The 21,323-nt window shown below is 36.8% G+C and overlaps 2 protein-coding genes across 3 annotated transcripts in view; one reads left to right on the top strand and one right to left on the bottom strand.

Moving 5' to 3' along the window:
• The window catches only part of LOC128695920 (calcium-independent phospholipase A2-gamma-like), a 99,881-nt gene extending 99,361 nt beyond the window's left edge, over positions 1-520 (top strand). The window contains exon 10 of the mRNA XM_070093049.1: positions 300-520. Coding sequence (XP_069949150.1) covers positions 300-505 — 206 coding nt within the window. The 3' untranslated portion in view covers positions 506-520. The remainder of the gene's footprint in view (positions 1-299) is intronic.
• The window catches only part of arm (armadillo), a 59,676-nt gene that overhangs the window by 21,638 nt on the left and 16,715 nt on the right, over positions 1-21,323 (bottom strand). Inside the window, exons 2-9 of one of the 2 annotated variants that reach the window (XM_053786873.2) lie at positions 19,032-19,085; positions 7,353-7,576; positions 5,809-6,003; positions 4,115-4,419; positions 3,621-3,922; positions 1,711-1,859; positions 1,294-1,500; positions 601-855 (exon numbers count right to left, since the gene is read on the bottom strand). In XM_053786873.2, the coding sequence (XP_053642848.2) occupies positions 601-855; positions 1,294-1,500; positions 1,711-1,859; positions 3,621-3,922; positions 4,115-4,419; positions 5,809-6,003; positions 7,353-7,576; positions 19,032-19,065 (1,671 nt within the window). In that variant the 5' untranslated portion in view covers positions 19,066-19,085. The remainder of the gene's footprint in view (positions 1-600; positions 856-1,293; positions 1,501-1,710; positions 1,860-3,620; positions 3,923-4,114; positions 4,420-5,808; positions 6,004-7,352; positions 7,577-19,031; positions 19,086-21,323) is intronic. The other variant, XM_070093047.1, reaches the window with a different exon arrangement.

Raw genomic sequence — 21,323 nt, 5'->3', positions numbered from 1 at the left:
CCCACACCAAGAGCATGTCCAGGGAAGCCTAGACAAATGCCCCTATGTACGTTAACTGTAATACGTTATTACAGATAATGTACATAGGATGTTTGTCTAGGCTTCCCTGGACATGTTCATGGTGTGCACATGTCATCACCATCATTGTTACAGAACTAATGCACCCAGTCAATTACTGAATGCTCATACACATCGATGACTACTATTTCCTTCGTTTGATGGCCTGCCTTATGTAATCCAATGATCTGTGAAACTGTTGTATCAGCAACTTATTCTTTCCCTTATTAATTTGTTTATAGCTAAAAATGTGAAACAAGCTCAGCACTCAAGATCACACAGTGCAGGGAGACTAGAGAATGCAGCCAACAGCCTTAGAGAACCCAATGACATCGTGCTGTGTGTTTCCAGGCAAGTATTAATTTTTGTTGCACCAAAACACCCTAACATAGTTGGGTATTATTTTGACATTAATGTATGTTGGGTATCTCCACCTGACATACTTTAATTACAAGCACTGTAGTTTTACCAAAATTATATAACCATTGAACTTTACTGAAATAAAGTGATGAAAAATTAACATCAAAAAAAGTTAAGCTTTACCCTTTGAGTGTCCTGGAAAGCCCTTATGAGGAGTTGCACCAGCCTAGGAATAGCACCTGACTCCCTGAGTGGTGCATGGTTGGCTGGGCATAGTGCCAGGTTGCGGATTAATCCAATCACAGCCTTTACTAATGGCCAGCGAGATGGTGGATGGAGTAGGTTCACTATTATAGGAATGCCATTCTTCAGGCGAGCTGCATTCTGGGCAACTTCAGCTTCTGGATGCCGAGCAGTTAAATGACGCAGAGCACATACCTATGTAAAAAAAAAAAAAAATTACCATTAGTTTTAGTTATTGTACACCCTTTCATGTTACCTTAATATTGTTATACATAAAAGATTATTTCTTCCCTATATTCAACAAATGTTAAGGGGTAATATTTACATTTTTGTTAAATTATCTGGCCCTTCACCAAGTGCACATATTTTTTCATATATAAAATAATCAACAATATGAAGATCTAAATTTCACTGATGACATTAGCACAGATGACATAAGAGGTTAGAAGAGGACTCGACTATCATGTATAGAATCTAAATCAGACTGGCATGTGTTCTTATAGAAAGCTTGACACAACACCTCAACACTCAATTTACAGGCTGAAACAATGCATCTGCTACTTTAAAGATTGAATGGTTAAGACTAAAATAGACAATATTGCAAACAACAAATTCTCGATGTTTTTAACTTACCGCTGGCTCAGTAATCTCTTCTCGTTCCCCAGCATTGTAGATCGTGGCTACGAGTGCCTCGACACCACCAACCTGGCAAACTGTTATCTTGTTCCTTTGGTTGTTACATGTCAAGTTCGACAGGATGCCAGCAGCGCAAGTCACCACATTGATATCACTGGCACGCAGCAAGTGTACCAAGTTCTGAAGAAGCTGGTCCATGTTGTCCTGCAATATCAATAAATTTTAAGAAGCTATTGACAAAATAGAAATAAATTTGTAGTATATATAACCTTATGGTAAATAGAATTCAGTTTTGTATGTATAATTATGTATATCAATGTCATTCTTGCTCAATTTTTTTAAATAAAAATTTTCCAAAAAATATAAAAAATATTAGCTATTTACAATAAAGTAAATCTCTTAATTAAAACATACAACTTTAGTAGCTGCATCAGAAAGATTACGCAAAGTCCAGAGGCAGTTCTGCACTAGTCGAGTTGACTGGTGAGTTAGATGCATAGCAAGAGCCTGCATCCCCCCAGACTCTACGATGGCTGGTTTGTTGCTCGAGCACACAGACAAAACTGTTGGGAAATTTAATGCTCAACAACACTTACTTATCCTTCGCAAGCATCTTCAAAATGTTAATAATCTTACAATCTGTCTCATTCTTATCAAAAATTTAATTTTTGCCTTCTTAGCCTGTCTCACTACACTAAGAAAATTTTTCCTTCATCCTGTATTAAAATGTATATTGTATTTTTCTTAATTAACCCTTTGACTGTCGAGACCCCTCCTCACAAACTTACTCTCAGTGTCGAAGAATTTCAAAAAAAAAAAAAAAAAAAAAAATTCTTATGAAATGATGATCTTTTCCCGATGGTAATGACACAAAAAGTACAAAATTTGATTGAAAACTTATGGAATTACGCTCTCGCGAAGTTAGCGATCTATGCGATATTTATGCATTGGTGATTTTGCCCACTTTGAGCCCTATATTCAGCCAATTCCATTGTTCCAGTCAACCAAACTCATAGCTATTTCTTTAGAACTCCATTTGTTCTATCGACTGAGTACAAGAAACCGCCCATTTACCGATTTCGACTACCCAATAAAGTGGTCAGAAATTGGCAATTTGGCCAATTTCACACAAATTAAAAAAGATGCCAATTTCAAAATAGGGTCCAGAATGAACAATGCAGACATTCCTGGCACTAGAATAACATTTTCTCTGTTCATCAGTCATGTCTCCAGGCCCCTTTTGTATTACTCGTTTTCTATTTTGAATTTTTATTCACACAAAAAATAGAAGATCTACTGTTATGCAGACTACTGCATTATTGTAATAACTGTATATATAATGTCAACCCATTTGTGACTGCATATCAGAATGGTTAGTTGGACACTTATTAGACAATGACATCATTTGTTTACTCTTGCACATCGACAAAAATCGAACATTTCCACTACTCTGAGCTCAATTTCAAGGTCCTTTTCATTGTGAAACCAATCAAAATCATCTCTATTTCTGTAATATGTTTTCCATTCTATCAAATGAGACCAAGAAAATGAGAATGCAACCATAAATACTATACAAAAATACACCTCATAGTCAGCTTTTTAATCCAAAAACAGTCAGTTTTTTTTTCTCATTATGCACTGCGTGCTGCAGGATTTTTTTATACTGCGCACACTGACCATACAGACCCACTCTCTCACGTGTGGGCCTACCAGCTTTCTCCCGCTTGATTTGAAGCCACTAGAATTTTGGAGTATAAGTACATCAAAAATAATGGCTCGTAAAACGTATATGTACGTCAGAAACAGTCAAAGGGTTAAACATGTTAACCAAGATTTTTTCAATAGATCCAGAAAACTGGATAAAAGTTTATGGAACTCAGATGGCACTTCAAGAACCGTGGCAACAAATTAAAAAGCAAATATGAAATCTTCCAGGCTACCAACCCACATAAAAACTAACATCTTTAATTCAATTATTAAACTCTTACTTAATTTTCTAATTTATTAAAAATATACAATAAATTAATTCACTGGCCATTACTCTGTCTATATATTTATGGATAAATAAATCATGGTACAGTATATAATTATACTTATTCATCAACTTCTTTCTTAAGGATTATTTTATGTCGTAATGGCAATTAAGTCTTATGACTACCTACCAGTATGTTAGAATTATTTAGTTTTTATTATTAATGCATTATTACCATTATTATTATTATTATTATTATTATTATTATTACTGTGGTTATTATGTACTTGTACTACCATTTTACTTGCAGACAGCATAATTTGATTATATCCTATAAAAATGTAAGCATTACCTTTCAGAACTCTTGAGGTTGTCCAGAGAAGCTTTTCATATGTGTAAGAACGTAGGATGCGCACCAACTCCTGTGGTCCCTGAGAAGCTAGGATGATGAGCTTTGATTCTTGATTGCCATAAGCCAGAATCTGCAGGCAGTCAGTAACAATGGCCAAAAACTTGACATTGTTACGTTGGAGGAGAGCAACCATTTTCTGAAGCCCGCCTGCCATACGCACTGCCGTTTTTGAGCCTTCTTGGTGCAATAATAAGTTGTGCAGAGTAGTGATGGCATAAAATAGGACAGACTCCACTGGTGAGCTAGAAATAACATAGCAAGCTGGAGAGCAACAATCAAGAAGAGTCATTATATATAGACAACAAACAAAAGTACAATCCATAAATGAAGTAGGAATTACAGGGAGGGCTAGATCCATGTTTATGAGGATGCCAAGAGTTTCATTTTTTGTCACATCTTAGGTAGCAAACAGAGAGAGATGTATTTTGCTTTACCTTAGCAATTTAACCAGAGCAGGGATGCCGCCAGATTTGAAAATTGCAAGAAGACCCTGACGATGGTGGGACAAGTTGTGCAGTGCTCCAACAGTCACTCGAGTAGTCTCCAAGTCATTCGAGTTGGAGAGGGCACGAACAAGAGCTGCGACCATTTGCTGAGAGTTCATAATGGCATGGCGTGAGGCTTCCTTCTTACTGAGACGGTGCACCATCATGGCAGCCTGTGACACCACAACTTGATCCTCATCATTCAGAAGCTTAATTAACTCAGGAATGGCTCGTGTAGCTAAGTCAGCATCATCCTGTGAACAAAGTTATTAAGAATTAAACTCATTATCAGCTGAGTTAAGTAACCTATATCATGTGTTATGAAGCAGGAAGTGTTAAAAGATTACTTGGAAAGTGTTAAAAGAGATGATCAAAAAGTTACCCAACCCACATACGAGCAATGTACTGAATACTGTGTGGTGATTGTGAACAGTGATGAGATTGTTTGTCATGACAAACAACAGACAATTCTGTAACCAACAGACAATCAGTCTTTTTTTAATCAACTGACACAGCAAATTTTATCCCCCATATTGCCAAAGTCTATTAAATCAAGGGATTACTATATTTTACAGTGCATGCAGAGAAAAATTATGATCAGCAGATTTACAGTGTTGAAAATTATGAAAACCAAACATTTTTCTTTATGCTGCCATAATTCTGTATTATTGTGAGCGGCATGATTTTGCAATCACCACATACATAAAAAAAATATAGCCGCAAAATATTTTTGGTATGAATATTTGAAAATTAAAAGAGCATAAGACATTCCTAAAGATTTGTTTTATATCAAATATACAGATATATACACAATACTACAGGCAATATTTCCGAATGAACTATCTCAAATATTCTACTCTACTTCAAATATTTACTTACAAAACATTAAGTGGATACAATTCCTTACCCTGTATTATATGCAGATTATTTATTTAGCTGAAAACGTGTCAAGACATTGAAAGAAGAAACCAGGAAACAATCTAATTCAGGAAGCAAAATAACAGTTTGTTTTCACTGCCTGGTCATTTAGAAATGACTGAGAAAAAGAGAATAACAAAGTGTATAAATCTGTGATGGACAGAGTAAGGACCTTCCCAGGTGGTTTTAAACAGGACCTTGAGTATCCAGAAAGCACGTGTGAGCGAGTTAGACTGGACCGAATGCAGACAAGTGGTTTTTGGGATTTGGAGTGTTATTTGAATGTGAGAAAGGTAATATTTATATATGATTTAGGAAGCTTGGTAACCAGACTTCAATTTTGGATGAATGACTTACAGTGCCTTTACGTGGATGGGTTGGGAAGTGACAATTCAGTAGATAACATGGACTGTGATTTCTGTGTACATTTTGAAAGACTAAAGGGAAGCAGTGATATGGCATGTGTTTTCCTTGCCTGGCTATATTTGCTTTGGCAGGGAATGACAAATGTGTTAAAAAATCTAACTTGTAAAAAAAAATTTTTTACTAATGTACATCAAAACCTCTGGTGAAGAAAAAAAAAATTAAAACCTGAACATTAGTCTGATGAATGAGAAGATTTAGGTATATATTCATATAATGAAACCAATATACAGAAGACTAAATTAAGCACATTTCAGGAAAGCCTTGATGATCAGCAACAGTTATCATCATTATAAACTAACCTGATAGTTAATCAAGTTCACAACTGCATGCTTGAGCATTTGTGAGGGTTCTGCCAACCTCTGTACTGCAGTGGGTTGCTGAGGATCAAACTGGGTAGAGGGAATCTCCATACCCTCATCCAGGGTCTCGGGAAACATGGCAGCTCGGACTCGCTGGGATCGAGTCTGGTTCAGTTGTTGGTTCATGTCATCTACCTAGAAAAATAGAGAGCTTTATTGCAATTATAATTTTTAATTTAATGAAAGGTTAAAAATAAAAGACTGAAATGAGATGGCCAGTAGATGACAAAATATATAAAACTGAAACAAGTTCATAAGAGCAAAATGGTTAGGATGTGAAAAGATGCAAGCAACTATTATGTAGATAGCAAGGCACAAGTTAGGGCATATAAGAGAGAAGGAGATTACGTTTCAGTAAAAGTAGACCTTAGACAGTGATGTGTGATGTCACCATGATTGTTAAACATATTTATAGAGGGGGAATTTGTAAAAGAAGTGAATGCTAGGGTGTAAATCTAGTATGGTACGGGAGTTATCACAGTTGCTTTGGGTCAATAACATGGTTCTTTTGGATTATGAAGAGAAGTTGCAAAGGTTGGTAAATGATTCTGTGAGGATGTGTAAAAGTAGGAAATTTAAAGCGAGCACAGGAAAAGCATGAGAGTATCAAAAAATATAGGCAATGAGAGAATGGATATCAGATTGGAGGAAGGAAATATGGAGGCAGTAAACGTTTTCAAATATTTGGAAGTGGGCTTGTCAGCAGATAACTGAGATGCAGCATAGAAATGATGATAGGAAAAAGGTGGGTGATGCATTGAGTGACCCTAGATACAAAGAACATTATATATAGAGGAAAAAAGGGAAATTTATCAAAGTACAGTGGTGCAAACACTGTTGTATAGGTGTGAAGCATGGGTTTTGAATGTTGCAGCAAGGAGAAGGCTGGAGACAGCAGAGATATTGTGTTTGAGGGAGCTGTGTCGTGTAAATATTTTGAAGAGAATTCTAAGTTTGAAGATTAGGAGGAGGTGTAGAGTTACCAAAAGTATTATTCAGAGGGTTGAGGAGGGGCTGTCAATGTGGTTTGGACATTTAGAAAGGATGGACAAAAATATGAGGACTAGGATGACTTTGGGGTGGCCATAAGGAGTGGGGGTCATCCTAGGAAAGGTTGAAGGGAGGAGGGTAAAGGAGGTTTTGAGTGCTAGGGGCTTGGACATCCAACAGACTTCTGTAAATGTGCTAGACAGGAGTGGGGGCCAAGTAGTTTTTATGATTTGACATGCTGTTGGAGTGAGAGCAAGGAATCAAGGAATTCATGGAAACCAGCTAGCCAGACTTGAATCCTGAAGAGGGAGGTAGAGTGCTTGCACTCTGAAGGAAGGATGGAATTGTTGCAGTTGGAAGGGATCATCTGAACTGTGACATTGGAGTCATCCTACTGCAGTGGGAGACAGCCAGTTTTAACAAAAAGTTTCTGCTCTATATAAAGTCAATTATCCCACAAGATTTCACATTTTATATAGGAAATCTTTTGTTACCTGTTCTGTAGTGAATGCTGCCTGGTTGAAGCCCTGCTGTGCCTGGCCCTCCATCCACTCAGCATCCATCTCCTCCTCTTTCCCAGTGAGGGACGGAGCATTTGTGGTGGCACCAGAGTGGATGCCAGAGTCACTCATATAGGTATTCTGTTGCCACATGGCAATCTGTTCTTTGGGGTTCTGCATAGGCATATCTGCAGGGTTGTGGTAACCACCCTGTGACACTGTCGGAGAAAAAGAAAATAATGTAAGAAGTCATTAATATCTAAGGCATTCACTCCTTTCCAAAAACCTGTATTTTCATAAAAACTTTTATATTAAACTCCATAAAAAAAAGTTACACTAACACTGTGGATGGCAAGAACTAGCTAAAGAATGTTAGAAATGTATTTGTCCACTTAATATATAATGCTTCAAGCCAAAGCCTGTCAACTACCTTCACTTTTCTCGCTGTAAAACTATACCTTGTAAAATTAAGAAATAGTCGCTATGCTCTAATGCTGCATCTACCTGCATACCTGTTGATTCCAGGGATATTTGCCCTTGCAGCATGATTTCAAACCTAGCCTCCTGTGGTCAGCCTGGTTAAGTTTTTGCCACTTACTTCAAGAGTTTCATCAATTATAACAAATATTTAGAGAAAATACATCATTAAGACTTACGAATTCTGGAAGACCTACAATATGTTGTGGTAGCTATGATCTGTTAAGCCTATATTACGCAAAGCATTTTAGGTAAAACTAAAGCTAAAATTGTCTTATACAGTACATGGTTTAAAAAGGTTGAAAAACAGTACAGCAGGTATGTAATAGAGAAATAAAAATAATAGCTAATGCTATAATAATAATAACAGTAAAAATAATAATAGAAATTATAAAACTTCAGTATAATATACTGTATAATAATAATAATCATAAAACAAAACATCAGTAATAACAGTAAAACCTGGTATAACAAATGCACCAGTAGAGGGCAGGGGGTGGCCATTTAAAAAAAATTCTGATGCAACAAACATGGTCCATTGTATGGAGAGCTTATCAAACACACAAACATGATACAGGTCGGCCATCACTAATCTGGCATCACTGGGACATGTAGTGTGCCGGATTAGCGAGTTTGCTGGATTACAGAGTGGTTAGGTTAGAATACACTTAATTAACCTATCAATAGAGACTCTTTCTGCCACTTCTTCCTCATTTTCATCACTGCTTTCTCCTCCACTGGCTTCCTGCTGTGGATTTACAACCATCTGCACAATTTATGAGTCAGTATAATGATGAAATTTGAGTCAGTATAATGATGAAATTTGAAATTATGCTAGCCGAAATTAGTGTCGGATTACTGATGGAACCGGATAACTGATTGCAGGATTAGTGATGACCAACCTGTACTGCTAATAGACAAAACCTCAATGCAGTAGGTTTGGAAGGGAGAACCAACCAGACACTACTACGGGTCCGCCATCACAAATCCGGCAATCAGTTATTCGGTTCCTTCAGTTATTCGGCACTAATTTTGGCTAGCATAATTTCAAATTTCCAGGGTCGCCACACCAACCTGCTGGTACTGTTTGGTGGTGCTACTTGCTGCATAAGTCATTCTAGTTTCTTTTTCTCCATTTATTGTTTTAACCTGCTTACTTTTAGCCCTAGTCATGGTTCCAATGAATAAAAGAAATGCTTCTCATTATGTAAAGCACCTACACAGTACATTATCCATTAAAGATAAGGTGGCTTTGAAGCCACTGTCGGATGCCATGAGCTCAGTCTCACGAAGCAGGAGAATATGCTTTATTATGCTAATATCAACACTACAGCTTATTTGCCTATCACAATTGATCTAATATGACATAATAAACAATATAAATAACATAAAACATGTTAAATACTCCAGAATAAATAATGTTTGGCATAACACCGAGCAGTTCGACGAAGGTATGAAGAGGATATATGGTATACAAATACCATTCTCCTATCCCTGTCTTGGGGGCTTATATTAGAGAAAACGGAGTATAGCACAGGGCTAACTGTGATATACACTCGTACTGCACCATAAAACTGAAACAAAAAAGTTATTTTCTCTATATAGATTATCACACATAGCAGCATATGTGTAGAGAACCTAGGATAACCCAAAAAAGTCAACATGGCTTGGGTTAGCCATATGTGATTTTTGGTAAATATTCGATTCCCAGCCTGGGTAGAAACATTAGGCGTGTTTCTTTACACCTGTTGTCTATGTTTACCCATCAGTAAATGGGTACCTGGGTGTTAGCCGACTAGTGTGGGTGTTATCCTGGAACACTGACCTAATTTTCTTGAAATACTCTGCATAACAAGCGGCTTTCTATACAGTAGTATGTCACTGATGTCAGCTAGGGCTGTATACCTTGTACATGTACGAGTAGTAAATAAAGATATTATATTATTATTATTATTTTCTCAGTTGTTTGTTAGGTTATCTTATTCAAACTTGGGCAATGTATGATGGAAAGATACTTCTTAACGTACACCAAAAATGAAAGAAATCAGACCATAAATAGCGGAGTTCACTTCTCAGCCATTAGCAGCCGCTAAGCGGTATATTTTTGTATGTTTTTATGGTTATATTCTCATTTTTTCGGTCTCATTTGATAGAATGAAATATATATTACAGAAATAGATATGATTTTGATTGCTTTCATGACGAAAAGTACCTTGAAATTGCGCTCACAGTAGCGAAAATGTTCTGTTCTTTAGCGAAGCTCAAGAGTTAACAAATGACGTCACCGTCCAATACCTGTCCGCCTGCCAGTCCAAATTCTAATACATCGTCTGGGTTGACATTATTTATACAATTATTACAATAATGCAGTAGTCTGCATAACAGCAAATCTTCTATTTTTTTGTGTGAATAAAAATTCCAAATGGTAAGCAAGAGGAATATAAGAGGGGCCTGGAGCCATGACTAATGAACAAAGAAAATGTTATTTTAGTGCCAGGAATGTCTGCATTGTTTATTCTGGACCCTATTTTGAAATTGGCATCTGTTGAAATTTGTGTGAAATCAGCCAAACTGCCAATTTCTGACCACTTTTTTGGGTAGTTGAAATAAGTGAATGGGCGGTTTCTTGTACTCGGTTGACAGACTAGAAGTAAATAAGTTTATTCAGGAATACACACAGTTATAGATTATCATACATAGCAGTGTATGTATAGAGAACCTAGGATAACCCAGAAAAGTCAGAAAAAGTGACTTATTTCCAGTACCTGGCTTGGGCTTGCCATATATGATTTTTGGTAAATATTTTTTTTTCTCAGTTGTTTGTTGGGCTATCTCATTGAAACTTGGGCAATGTATGATGGAAAGATGCTTCTTAACGTACAACAAAAATAAAAAAGATGGATGATAAATAAGGGAGTTCACTTCTCAGCCATTAGCCGCCTCTTTGCAGTATATTTTCGTATGGTTTTTATGGTTGTATTCTCATTTTTTTGGACTCATTGATAGAATGGAAGATATATTACAGAAATAGACATGATTTTGATTGCTTTCATGACGAAAAGTACCTTGAAATTGAGCTCAAAGTACCAGAAATGTTCGAGTTTTGCGTCAGTCAAGTTGGTTAATTTTATTAACTCTGTAATCCGGCAAGCTCAGTAATCCGGCACACTACAGGTCCCAATGATGCCGGATTTGTGATGGAGGACCTGTACTACTACTACTAAAAGAAAATTTCAATGCAATGATCCAAGTCCCTTGCACTGGACATCTGTCTGGCCAAATATTTCATCTGTTATATCAAGGTTTAAACAACAATAATAATTAATAACAATAACTAATATAAGAATAAAATTAATAATAATTAATATTTATAATAATAAACAGTAATAATAATGGATGTGACTGTGATATAGTACAGTATCTGGATCAGAACTATAATACAAAAATATAGGCTTGATAATACAAAGCTTGGTACAAGTGATTACAAAAAATTTAAAGAAATGAGACAGGGTTTACATAAGTGTATAGAGAAGAAAACAGTGATACACTATAGAATTTTACATAGCTTAAGACAATGCACAAACAATAACAATGACTTGATACAGATTCATAGCTATGACTACTCAGTATGTTAATAACACACAAAGATCAAAAGACATTATGTAGAGGTAGTGGAAGTAGTATTGGTGGTAGTGAAAGCAGTGGTGGTATACTAACACACTTTCCTAAAGGTGTGTGTGAGTAGCTCCCTACATTACAAGATTATATATACAGTTCACAAACAATAACTCAAAAAGGCCACTTCTTTTATGTTTTACAAGTAATTTTTTTTTTTTTCGAGATTTCAAAGTCAAGGATGGGAATCATATCAAAATCTAAGACATTCAATATAAAGACATTTTAAATATGTATAAATGGGACTCAATTTTTTCTTGGAAGTTTTATTGCTAGGTCATTTTTAAAACCTTTCAACAAACATTTGAAAAAGCCTCTCATTAATAAAATATGAAAAGATTTGATATTTCAAACGTAATTAGAAAAGTACCAAATTCTCCAGAAATTTTAATCCCTAGTAAAAAACTTCCAAATATCTAAGGAAAATTCCTATAACCAAGAAAATGTTTACAGTGGCAGAAAAAAGAAAACTACAACTTTCAATTTTAATTTTATTCTACAATAGAAATACGTACTAACATCGGTAGGCCGGTAAAACGAAAACAAAGTCTTGCTTTTCCACTCGGTTTCATCTCTGTTTTCATATTTTTTTTTTGCTTATTATGGCTAAAGCCATCAGGTAGTTACCTGTCAACTGAACCATTAGCTTTCATCCAGAAGCACTAGTGTCAACACCTTCCACTCACTATTTGAGTTACCTCTATAGCCTGCATCTCATTTTCTCAGTCCCCTGTTGAGTCTGTCCTTAGGCAGGACATGTGGTGGATCATCCTGCCCATAACAGTACCTGATAGTGATAGCCATATGTTCTCTTGGGATCACAAATTGGCCTGTCATGAGGGCTACCTTGGCAGACCCAAAAGTTTGGTACAAGGCAGGAATTCTACAATTGCCTTGTTTTAAGGATCCTTTGTGATTTTGATTTTCCTAAAGTCATAGGCATAAAGTGACCTCTTCCTCTGATGGAGTTTGTGTACTTTTCAAGAGGGAAGCAAAGTACATTCTAAGTCATTGACAGGCATTTCTCAATGTACTTCCCCATTCACCGAGAGCTTGACAGACCCTGTATTGTATGTGGGTCCTCATTTAACTGTGTGCAGTCCTTCATCTATTTTCACTGCTTAGCAAACAACCTACAACTCAGATGCTGAACAAACAGCTGGCAATGAAAGGAGTCTCAGAGTAATCTTAGGCAATACTTAAAACACTTACATCATTCCTTAATGTAAGCCTATGTATTGCACCTGCAGTTCGCATGCACACTCCTGCAATTCCGTAGAGGGCTTGGGTTCCCACACAATCAATCAACTCTCATGGCAAGTCAATGAATCATTCCTAGACTTTAAGGCTGTTTGCAAGTGTTAACCCACATAGGTTACAACTGTCCCAGGATATGAGTGCTCTGCAATTTGACCTTCAGGTGCTTTCCTTCATGAATGCCTTCTTTGCTTATTCCTTCAAGCTTATGTGGACGCAGTGGTGAAATAATTTTTGAGGGAGACAAAAACCAGCTGTTACTTTATAAAATCCTTTATCCCAAGCATGACAAAGTGAAGGTCAATACCTAAGGTAGCACCTCAATTAAGTTGCAAGCAAGGTTGGTTAGCACTACTCTGAGACCAGCAATTGCATTCAGCACTAATGAGACTGGCATAGGACAAGAGGACCCATTCTCTCATCCTTCATTGAATCAGATGTCCAGGTTTTGCTCAATGTCATTTCTGCACCCTCAGAACTGCCACAGCCAGCAAGATTTAGGTCCTCAGGTATTTCTGGCTGCCTACAGAAAAGGAGTACCCACCCCAGGCCTATCAACACATCTTCATGGAGCCTATCACCAGCATCAAAAGGCCACCCACTCCTAATCATGCCTCAGGACCGACCAGATTAATAGGTCTCATTCCCACTCTTTGCTAGGACTGTTCCAGTTGCTTATTAAACTGGCCTAAGCCTTCCAAAATGGATGAGTCACAGCCTGACAATCCTTGGTTTCTGCCCCATTCCTCCTGGGACTGCTCTACATGTGGTTCCAGACCATGCTTTCACAAACAGGTTATGAAATACCCATGAAGAGAAGATTGATGGGCCACCAGTCAGCAGGGAAGGCTCTAAACTACTCCCATATCCTTTCAACTGTGCAAGAGATCTAATGGTTCTTCAAAAAAGGCACGTCGTCCTTTTGCCACTCCCAATCATCCCAGTAGGTCTATCTTTTCGCCTACCTCAGATTTTTCAAAACCTCATTAATGATGAAAGCATCAAGTGATTAAACTTTTTAGAGATTCTTTTCCTGCCTTTTCTCATGCAGCAGTATGGAAAATCTTATTTCCTGGAGTTAAAAGCCCTCAGCTTGTACATGCTACTGATAAGACTTAACTGGGAGTTTGCGTTTTCCCTCGGTCATTCTACTTCCACTAACCTCTACAAGACCATTCTTTTGGTTTTGATATACTGAGTTATGAACATTCCTTACCTCAGTAATGAGCCTTTTGGTCTAATAACAGCACTATGATTCTTATATTTGCAAATGTTGGCCTTTTCCTTGCAGCCTTCAGATACTTCGCCAGTCTGTACACATTTATCTAATCTAGTGGACATTTTGGAAGTGGGATCTTAATTCATTACCTGCAGCCACAAATCTGCAGGTGATTACTGTATTTCAGCAGGCAGGTTTCCTCACCATCACAACACACTGCCAGTGTTGAAAGCACAGTCTGACTTAGCCAGTATTACTACCACTCCTACTTAAGATCTCATTCCCTCAGATATAAAACATTTAATCCCATTCAAACTCTCCACACACTTTTAATTTTGTTTCAGTAAGTGCTAGGACATCAGTTTGCTTTCATTAATAACAATAACACTCAAAGAACAGTTAGCTTCACAGCACAATTTTAAGGCCTAACATGCAGTGTCAGTAAAGCAAATCTTATAATTGTAGGAATTTGTTAACTCCTTTGTTAAGTCCATAATTATCATTACTTCCAATTTATTGGCAATTTATAGATTTTCTCGGGAAACACTGACTGCTGGCAATGTACAAGATGTATCGAGTTCCAATACAGGTGGTCTAAATTTACAAATGCCCCAAGCCATGCACACACATTCACTTAAAAACTGATCACTCAGGACCCAAAAATTTACAAATAAAAAAAAACATACACATACAACTTTTGCCAGTTAAAATAAAACAGGAATGCAATTTGTTTTTAAGTTGGGACCTCTTGCATACGTCTCTCAATGCATGACTACGGTGGAACCTCGGCACTTGAACTTAATTGGTTCCAGAAGGCTGCTCGAGTACCAATCTGTTCGAGTATAGAACAAATTTTTCCAAACCAATTTTCTTTTTGGTTGGCTGTTATCACTAACCCTCTCATGCCCCATGGTGACTTATTTATAAAATATAAAAAAAAAAAAATGCGAAGAAACACAAAATAGTTTACATCGAAGTTCTGGCAGGTCGTGTTTGTTTGGTCAGGTGCCGAGCAAACAGTCGACTATCAAGCGATTTGTTTACCAAACAAAGCATTCAAATACCGAACTGTTCAAGTATGGAGCTGTTCGAGTACTGAGGTTCCACTGTATTTTACTCCTTCCAAGTTTGAAGGATGTGTGTCACTATATGATACAATGGTACCCAGAGATTTGGCCATAATTCGTTCCAGAAGGCTGTTCGAGTGCCGTTACCAAACGAATTTGTTCCCATAAGGAATAATGTAAATTAGATTAGCCCGTTTCAGACCCCCAAAAATACACTCACTAAAGAACTTACAATAATACACTTACATAATTGTTCGAGTTGGGAGCTGTTCGAAACTCAGGGTACCACTGTATCTGGATAGTTAGGCAGACTGAGAAAATGCTACTTACATCCTCAATAAAACTTGGATATAGAACTGTTAATAAAAACTTCACTCATCTTTTGCATTTTCTACAATGTTGCTTTATCATGCTACTCATACACTCACACAGTAGAACAAACTGCATGATACAAAACTGAAATGAGGTAATTCAACAGGAAAATTATTCCAAAATTTTACAATTGGAAAAATTACAATGTAGATTACCTATTTCATATTTCCACAGTTAGAAATATTCAAATTAATAAGTGCACAAAATTAATACCAAAGTTCCATACAAGTGCACAGTGTGTTAGAGGTGCTGTCATTCACTCCAAAGATTATCAAGTACATATATTTAATCACTCCATTTTGAGACAACTAGATACTACAGCTTACATTTGCAAAGCAGGAAAGTACCAGTGACCCAGCTGCAAGTGTAAACACAATAAGTAACTAGTTCAAGGTCTTCTAGATATACTAAATAAAGAACATCAAATAAAATATAATGAGCAGGTGCAGAAATTTGGACACGTACAAAATTAGTGCAAAACATTTCAGTGGACGAGTACTGTATATCCACTCAGTGAATATATTCATATTTCAAATACAATGAAAGATTGTTAGCAGAATTTCTAAGGATGCTTGCTTTCAAAGAAAGCTAAAAACATTATTTTCAATTTGAATAGAACATTCTACTGTAGTATAATGTACAAATTACATATGAACATAAAAGGAGCTTGTTTATTTTTTGTTTTACAATCCTGTCAACCAATTTCCAAAATGTTGGGGAAACTAAATAAAACACATTCACCATCATTCCATGAACAGTTATCTTGCCAGAAGTGTGCATGTATCAGAATTAGAAAGTCTCCCCCAAACTGTAACATTGCAGGTCAAGGTAATAATAAAACCAATCCTAGCAATAAGTTGACAAGCAATATTCTAGTGTATGGTACAGAAGCTTAATCTTAATTTACACCTAATCAAAATGTATGTGCTTGGTAAGGCACATAATTATTGTGAGAAAATTAGTGCTAATTGAACAAACTTTATTGTTTCTAACACCAAGTATTTATGTCTGAATGTCGCATACTTGTCAAAGAATTTCAGTGTATCACGCACATATATTTACTTAACCTTAATTTTACACTTGATCTGTATGTTGATACTTGGTATGGCACATAATGAAAGTAAGTGTTAAAGCAGCAAAAGTTGCATCAAGTATCAATTGACTGTCATGCCACAAAAATAAAACATGCAGACAACACAATGATGTAGTGATCAGTTATCTGATCAGCAGCCATTGTTGCACAGATATACTGTGTTACACTGCAATTACTTGCTTCCTATGTCTGCTAATACTACCCCACATGATGTACATACAGTATTGAGCAAATGTACCTGAAAGAGAACAATATATGTATTTGTAGATTTACCGTTTTGCTGGTGCAGGTATCTGAGCCTGGTTTCTTTTTTAAACCCGAATTTTTATTTGTTTCAAAATTCCTCATAACCTAATTGTTCTAGATTTTTAGTGTTCCACTGTATTACCTAAAACAAAGTAAAATACAGTATGTACGTATATCCATTCTAAATATATTTAATGTACAGTAGACCGTTATATTATACGGTTCTATTTGGCATGTTTCGGTTATCGAACTATTGAAAAATTGCAGCACTATTTTATGTAACACTTTGTAAAATTAACTTAACATGGTTCGGTTTGCAGGAGGGGAAAAAATTTGGACTGTTGCTCTATGAATCCTCGTGCTTTGAAAGGTGTAGATAAAAACACCTTACCAGTAATCTGGAAGTCAAACCAGTCAGCATGGATAACAGAGGAAATATTTATTGATTGGTTTAAGCATCACTTTATTCCTGAAGTCAAGTTTTACTTGCACAGCAAGAACCTGCATTCAAGGCTCTCTTCATTCTTGATAATTCCTGTACTCATCCACAAGCTTTGCTGGATGTGACCCCACATGTAAAAGTTGTATTTTTACCTCCAAATACAACATCTTTAATACAGCCATTGGATCAGGGAGTTATTAAGTCATTCAAGTGTTACTACACAAAAAGAGTTAAGAAAAAACTAGCTGCATCAATGGACTCTGACTCCAACCTGGCAGTACCAAGTTGCTGGAATAAATTTAACACAGCAGATGCCATCAGCTATGCTAGAAGTGCAAGGAATGAAGTGCCCCAATCAACATTAAATGCAGGCTGGGGAAAGTTATGGCCTTCTCTAGTTAGTTCTTTTCCCTTGCTTGAGTCAGGTTCAGGAAATTGTTCAGCTGGCAAGGAGAGTACCAGGTGGTGGTTCTGAAGATACGAATGATGATGATGTGAATGAACTCTTAGAAGATGATGATGATGAAGACAGGGGCTCCGAGGAAATGTTGGCAGAGCTCGGTGCACAGATACAAGGGAGCCACATAACAAAAGATTAAGAACCTGAAGAACAGTTAACACTGCAGCAGTTCCATGAGCAGTTCCATGTTACGGCTAAACTAGCAGACTTTTTTCACTGAAGAGGACCCTGACAAATCTAGAAGCAGTGCTTTGAAATGAGGTCTAGACCAGTTGATGATGCCTTACACTGTATAATGTACTGCAGGGTAAAAGAACCCATAGATCCATTACAGAATTTATGCACACTCCAATACAACGATCGACTTCAGTACCAGAACTTCTACCATCCACTTCTGCCGAAAAATCAACAACCATCCACCTCAACCCAGTAGGACCAAACCATGCATCTCCACTGTCTTCACAATCACTGACATATCCCAGCAACCACAATTTAAGGTAATAAATACTATTATTTTTGTTTCAAGTGTAGTCGTAAGCAGTAAAAACATAATATACCATGACAATGAACTACAATTACATATTCACTTTTGTTTTTGTAAGATCTGTTGGTCTAAAAAAAAGTTGTTTGGCTTTTTGGGGGCTCCCAGGAACATAACCCTATTTTTCCCGTAAGTTCTTCAGTTTATCTAACACTGTTTTACCTAACATGGCGTTTTCAGAAACGTAACTACCATGTAATATAAAGGTCTACTGTAACTAATAATTCTGAAGTACAATATGCAAATTTATACATAAGTGATTCTAGTAAATGGTAGAGCAAACAGCTCAAGAGCAGAAAGATTCAGAATCAGTACAAAAGCAAATTCAAATGTATGGGCAAGTCTTACTCAGCTGCCCCTGTTCACCAATGAGTAGGTAGATACAGTATTTAGGAATTAGTTGGCTGTTGTGAGTCATTTTAGGGAAGAAGATTTAAAAAACCTATCAAAATAAGTCACACTGCTGGTTTTCTTGAGTTATTCTGGATTGTTAACCTTCTACCAAAGAAGTAACAAACATTGATTTTGTAGAATTAACACTGACATTAAGAAATTCAAAATTTAAATACATTAGTACTGCATAAAGATTAAAGTCAATAACAGTTTTTATATAAATACAAAATAAGAAAAAGTAGTCCAGGTAAGAAAAATCACAATAATATACTGCACTATAACTATACACAATTGCTAATCAATGACTGTGATCCCCATCCTACATGAACAAATTTTAACTAAAAATATTCATCAAAACCAAACTGACCATGACAATTCTTATAACAAATAAATTTTATTATGGTATATGAATAACTGGGCAGGCAACTTACAAGGCCGTGCTTGCTGAGGCATCTGATAACTCATGGCGCCGGCTCAGCTCGGCACTGCAACAAAAAAAAATCGACATCAGAACTGTTCGGTAATGTCCCTTGCACAGCACTTTAATATACTGTGACTGCCAAGATATTAGGTAAAACCAAAGCAATAATGTACATGAGAAAAAATACCATAAGAACAAATGAAAGAGGATGTTTCCAACTTACAAGCCAAAAAATGTTTTAAACTATAGTGCAGAATTATTTTAACCCTTTCAGGGTCAACAGGCCCTTTCAGAGACTTGTTCTCAGGGTCGGCCAAATTTAAAAAAAAAAAATTATTATTTTTTCTTATGAAAAGAGAGAATCTTTTCCCGATCATAATGACACCAAAAGTATGAAATTTGATGGAAAACATATGGGATTATGCTCTCGCAAAGTTAGCTGTCTCGACGATGTTTACGCATCGGCGATTTTGCCCAATTTGAGCCCTATTTTCAGCCAATTCCAGTGTACTAGTCGACAAAAATCATAACTATTTTGTTAGAACTCCATTTTTTCTATTAAATGAATACAAGAAACCACCCATTTACCAATTTCAACTATCCAATACAGTGGTCAGAATTTAGTAATTTTGCCAATTTCACACAAATTCCAAAAGTTGCCAATTTCCGAATAGGGTGTCCAGAATAAACAAGAGACATTCCTGGCACTAAAATAACATTTCCTCTGTTCATTAGTCACGTCCCCACGCCCCTCTTACATTCTTTTGCTTTCCACTTTGAATTTTTATTCTCACAAAAAAAAAAAAAAAATAGAAGATTTACTGTTATGCATACTACTGCATTAGTGTAGAAATGGTATAAATAATATCAGTGCACTTGTGAAAGAATATTAGACTCGCCAGTTGATGTGTATTGGACACATAGCATGATTTGTTTACTTTTGAACTTTGGTAAAAATCAAACATTTTTGCTACTTTGAGCTCAATTTCAAGTTATTTTTCATTGTAAAACCAGTCAAAATCATCTCAATTTCTGCAATATGTCTTCCATTCTATAAAATGAGACCAGAAAAACTAGAATACAACAATAAATACCAAACGAAAATACAGTGCAAAGTCGCTGTTTTAATCCAAACACACGGTCAAAGTTTTTTTCTCATTACGCACTATGTCAGTGGTATTCACTGCGCGGCTCGCGAGCCGCTGGCGGTTCGCGATGACTGAATTCACGGCTCTCAAAAAATATATAAATTAATTAATAAAAAAAATATATAGAAAAATAATTTTTCAAGTAAGATACATATTTTCATGAGGTGAGATGGAAGACGAAGTCACAGTAAGAGATAACATTCTAACATCCCTACCCTAGTCGTACAGAAATCATACGTGTCCACTACGGGAAACTGATCAGGGACACGTCTGGCTCTAGGCGTCGGTGGTCTCACTGAATCAGTTGAGTTCAAGCTTTTCGTATTTCGTTACTCTTGGAGATTTGTGTTTGAAAATAGGCAACAGATATTTGAGACTGCGGCAACATATATGAAAGTAACGACTTAACTATTGCTGCTTGTGGAAGCTAGCTGCGATGGGCTAGTTTTACTTGAAACCAAAGTGCAGTCAAGTAGTGTCCGTTATGATGGATCGATTTGTGGTTAAACAAAAACGCAATAGTGATGAACAGCCATCCCAGACCCGACCAGTAGAAAAGGAGCATTAAGTAAGTTTGGTCTTTATTTTGCTATTAATAACAAGATTATTTTTTTTTTTTATCACACTGGCCGATTCCCACCAAGGCAGGGTGGCCCGAAAAAGAAAAACTTTCACCATCATTCACTCCATCACTGTCTTGCCAGAAGGGTGCTTTACACTACAGTTTTTAAACTGCAACATTAACACCCCTCCTTCAGAGTGCAGGCACTGTAATTCCCATCTCCAGGACTCAAGTCCGGCCTGCCGGTTTCCCTGAACCCCTTCATAAATGTTACTTTGCTCACACTCCAACAGCACGTCAAGTATTAAAAACCATTCGTCTCCATTCACTCCTATCAAACACGCTCACGCACGCCTGCTGGAAGTCCAAGCCCCTCGCACATAAAACCTCCTTTACCCCCTCCCTCCAACCTTTCCTAGGCCGACCCCTACCCCGCCTTCCTTCTACTACAGACTGATACACTCTTGAAGTCATTCTGTTTCACTCCATTCTCTCTACATGTCCGAACCACCTCAACAACCCTTCCTCAGCCCTCTGGACAACAGTTTTGGTAATCCCGCACCTCCTCCTAACTTCCAAACTACGAATTCTC

This window comes from Cherax quadricarinatus, chromosome 41 (genome assembly GCF_038502225.1).
Source record: "Cherax quadricarinatus isolate ZL_2023a chromosome 41, ASM3850222v1, whole genome shotgun sequence".
In the NCBI taxonomy this organism is placed as follows: domain Eukaryota; kingdom Metazoa; phylum Arthropoda; class Malacostraca; order Decapoda; family Parastacidae; genus Cherax; species Cherax quadricarinatus.
The sequence above is the reverse complement of the archived record's forward strand: the minus strand, read 5'-3'. Positions and strand labels throughout refer to the sequence as shown.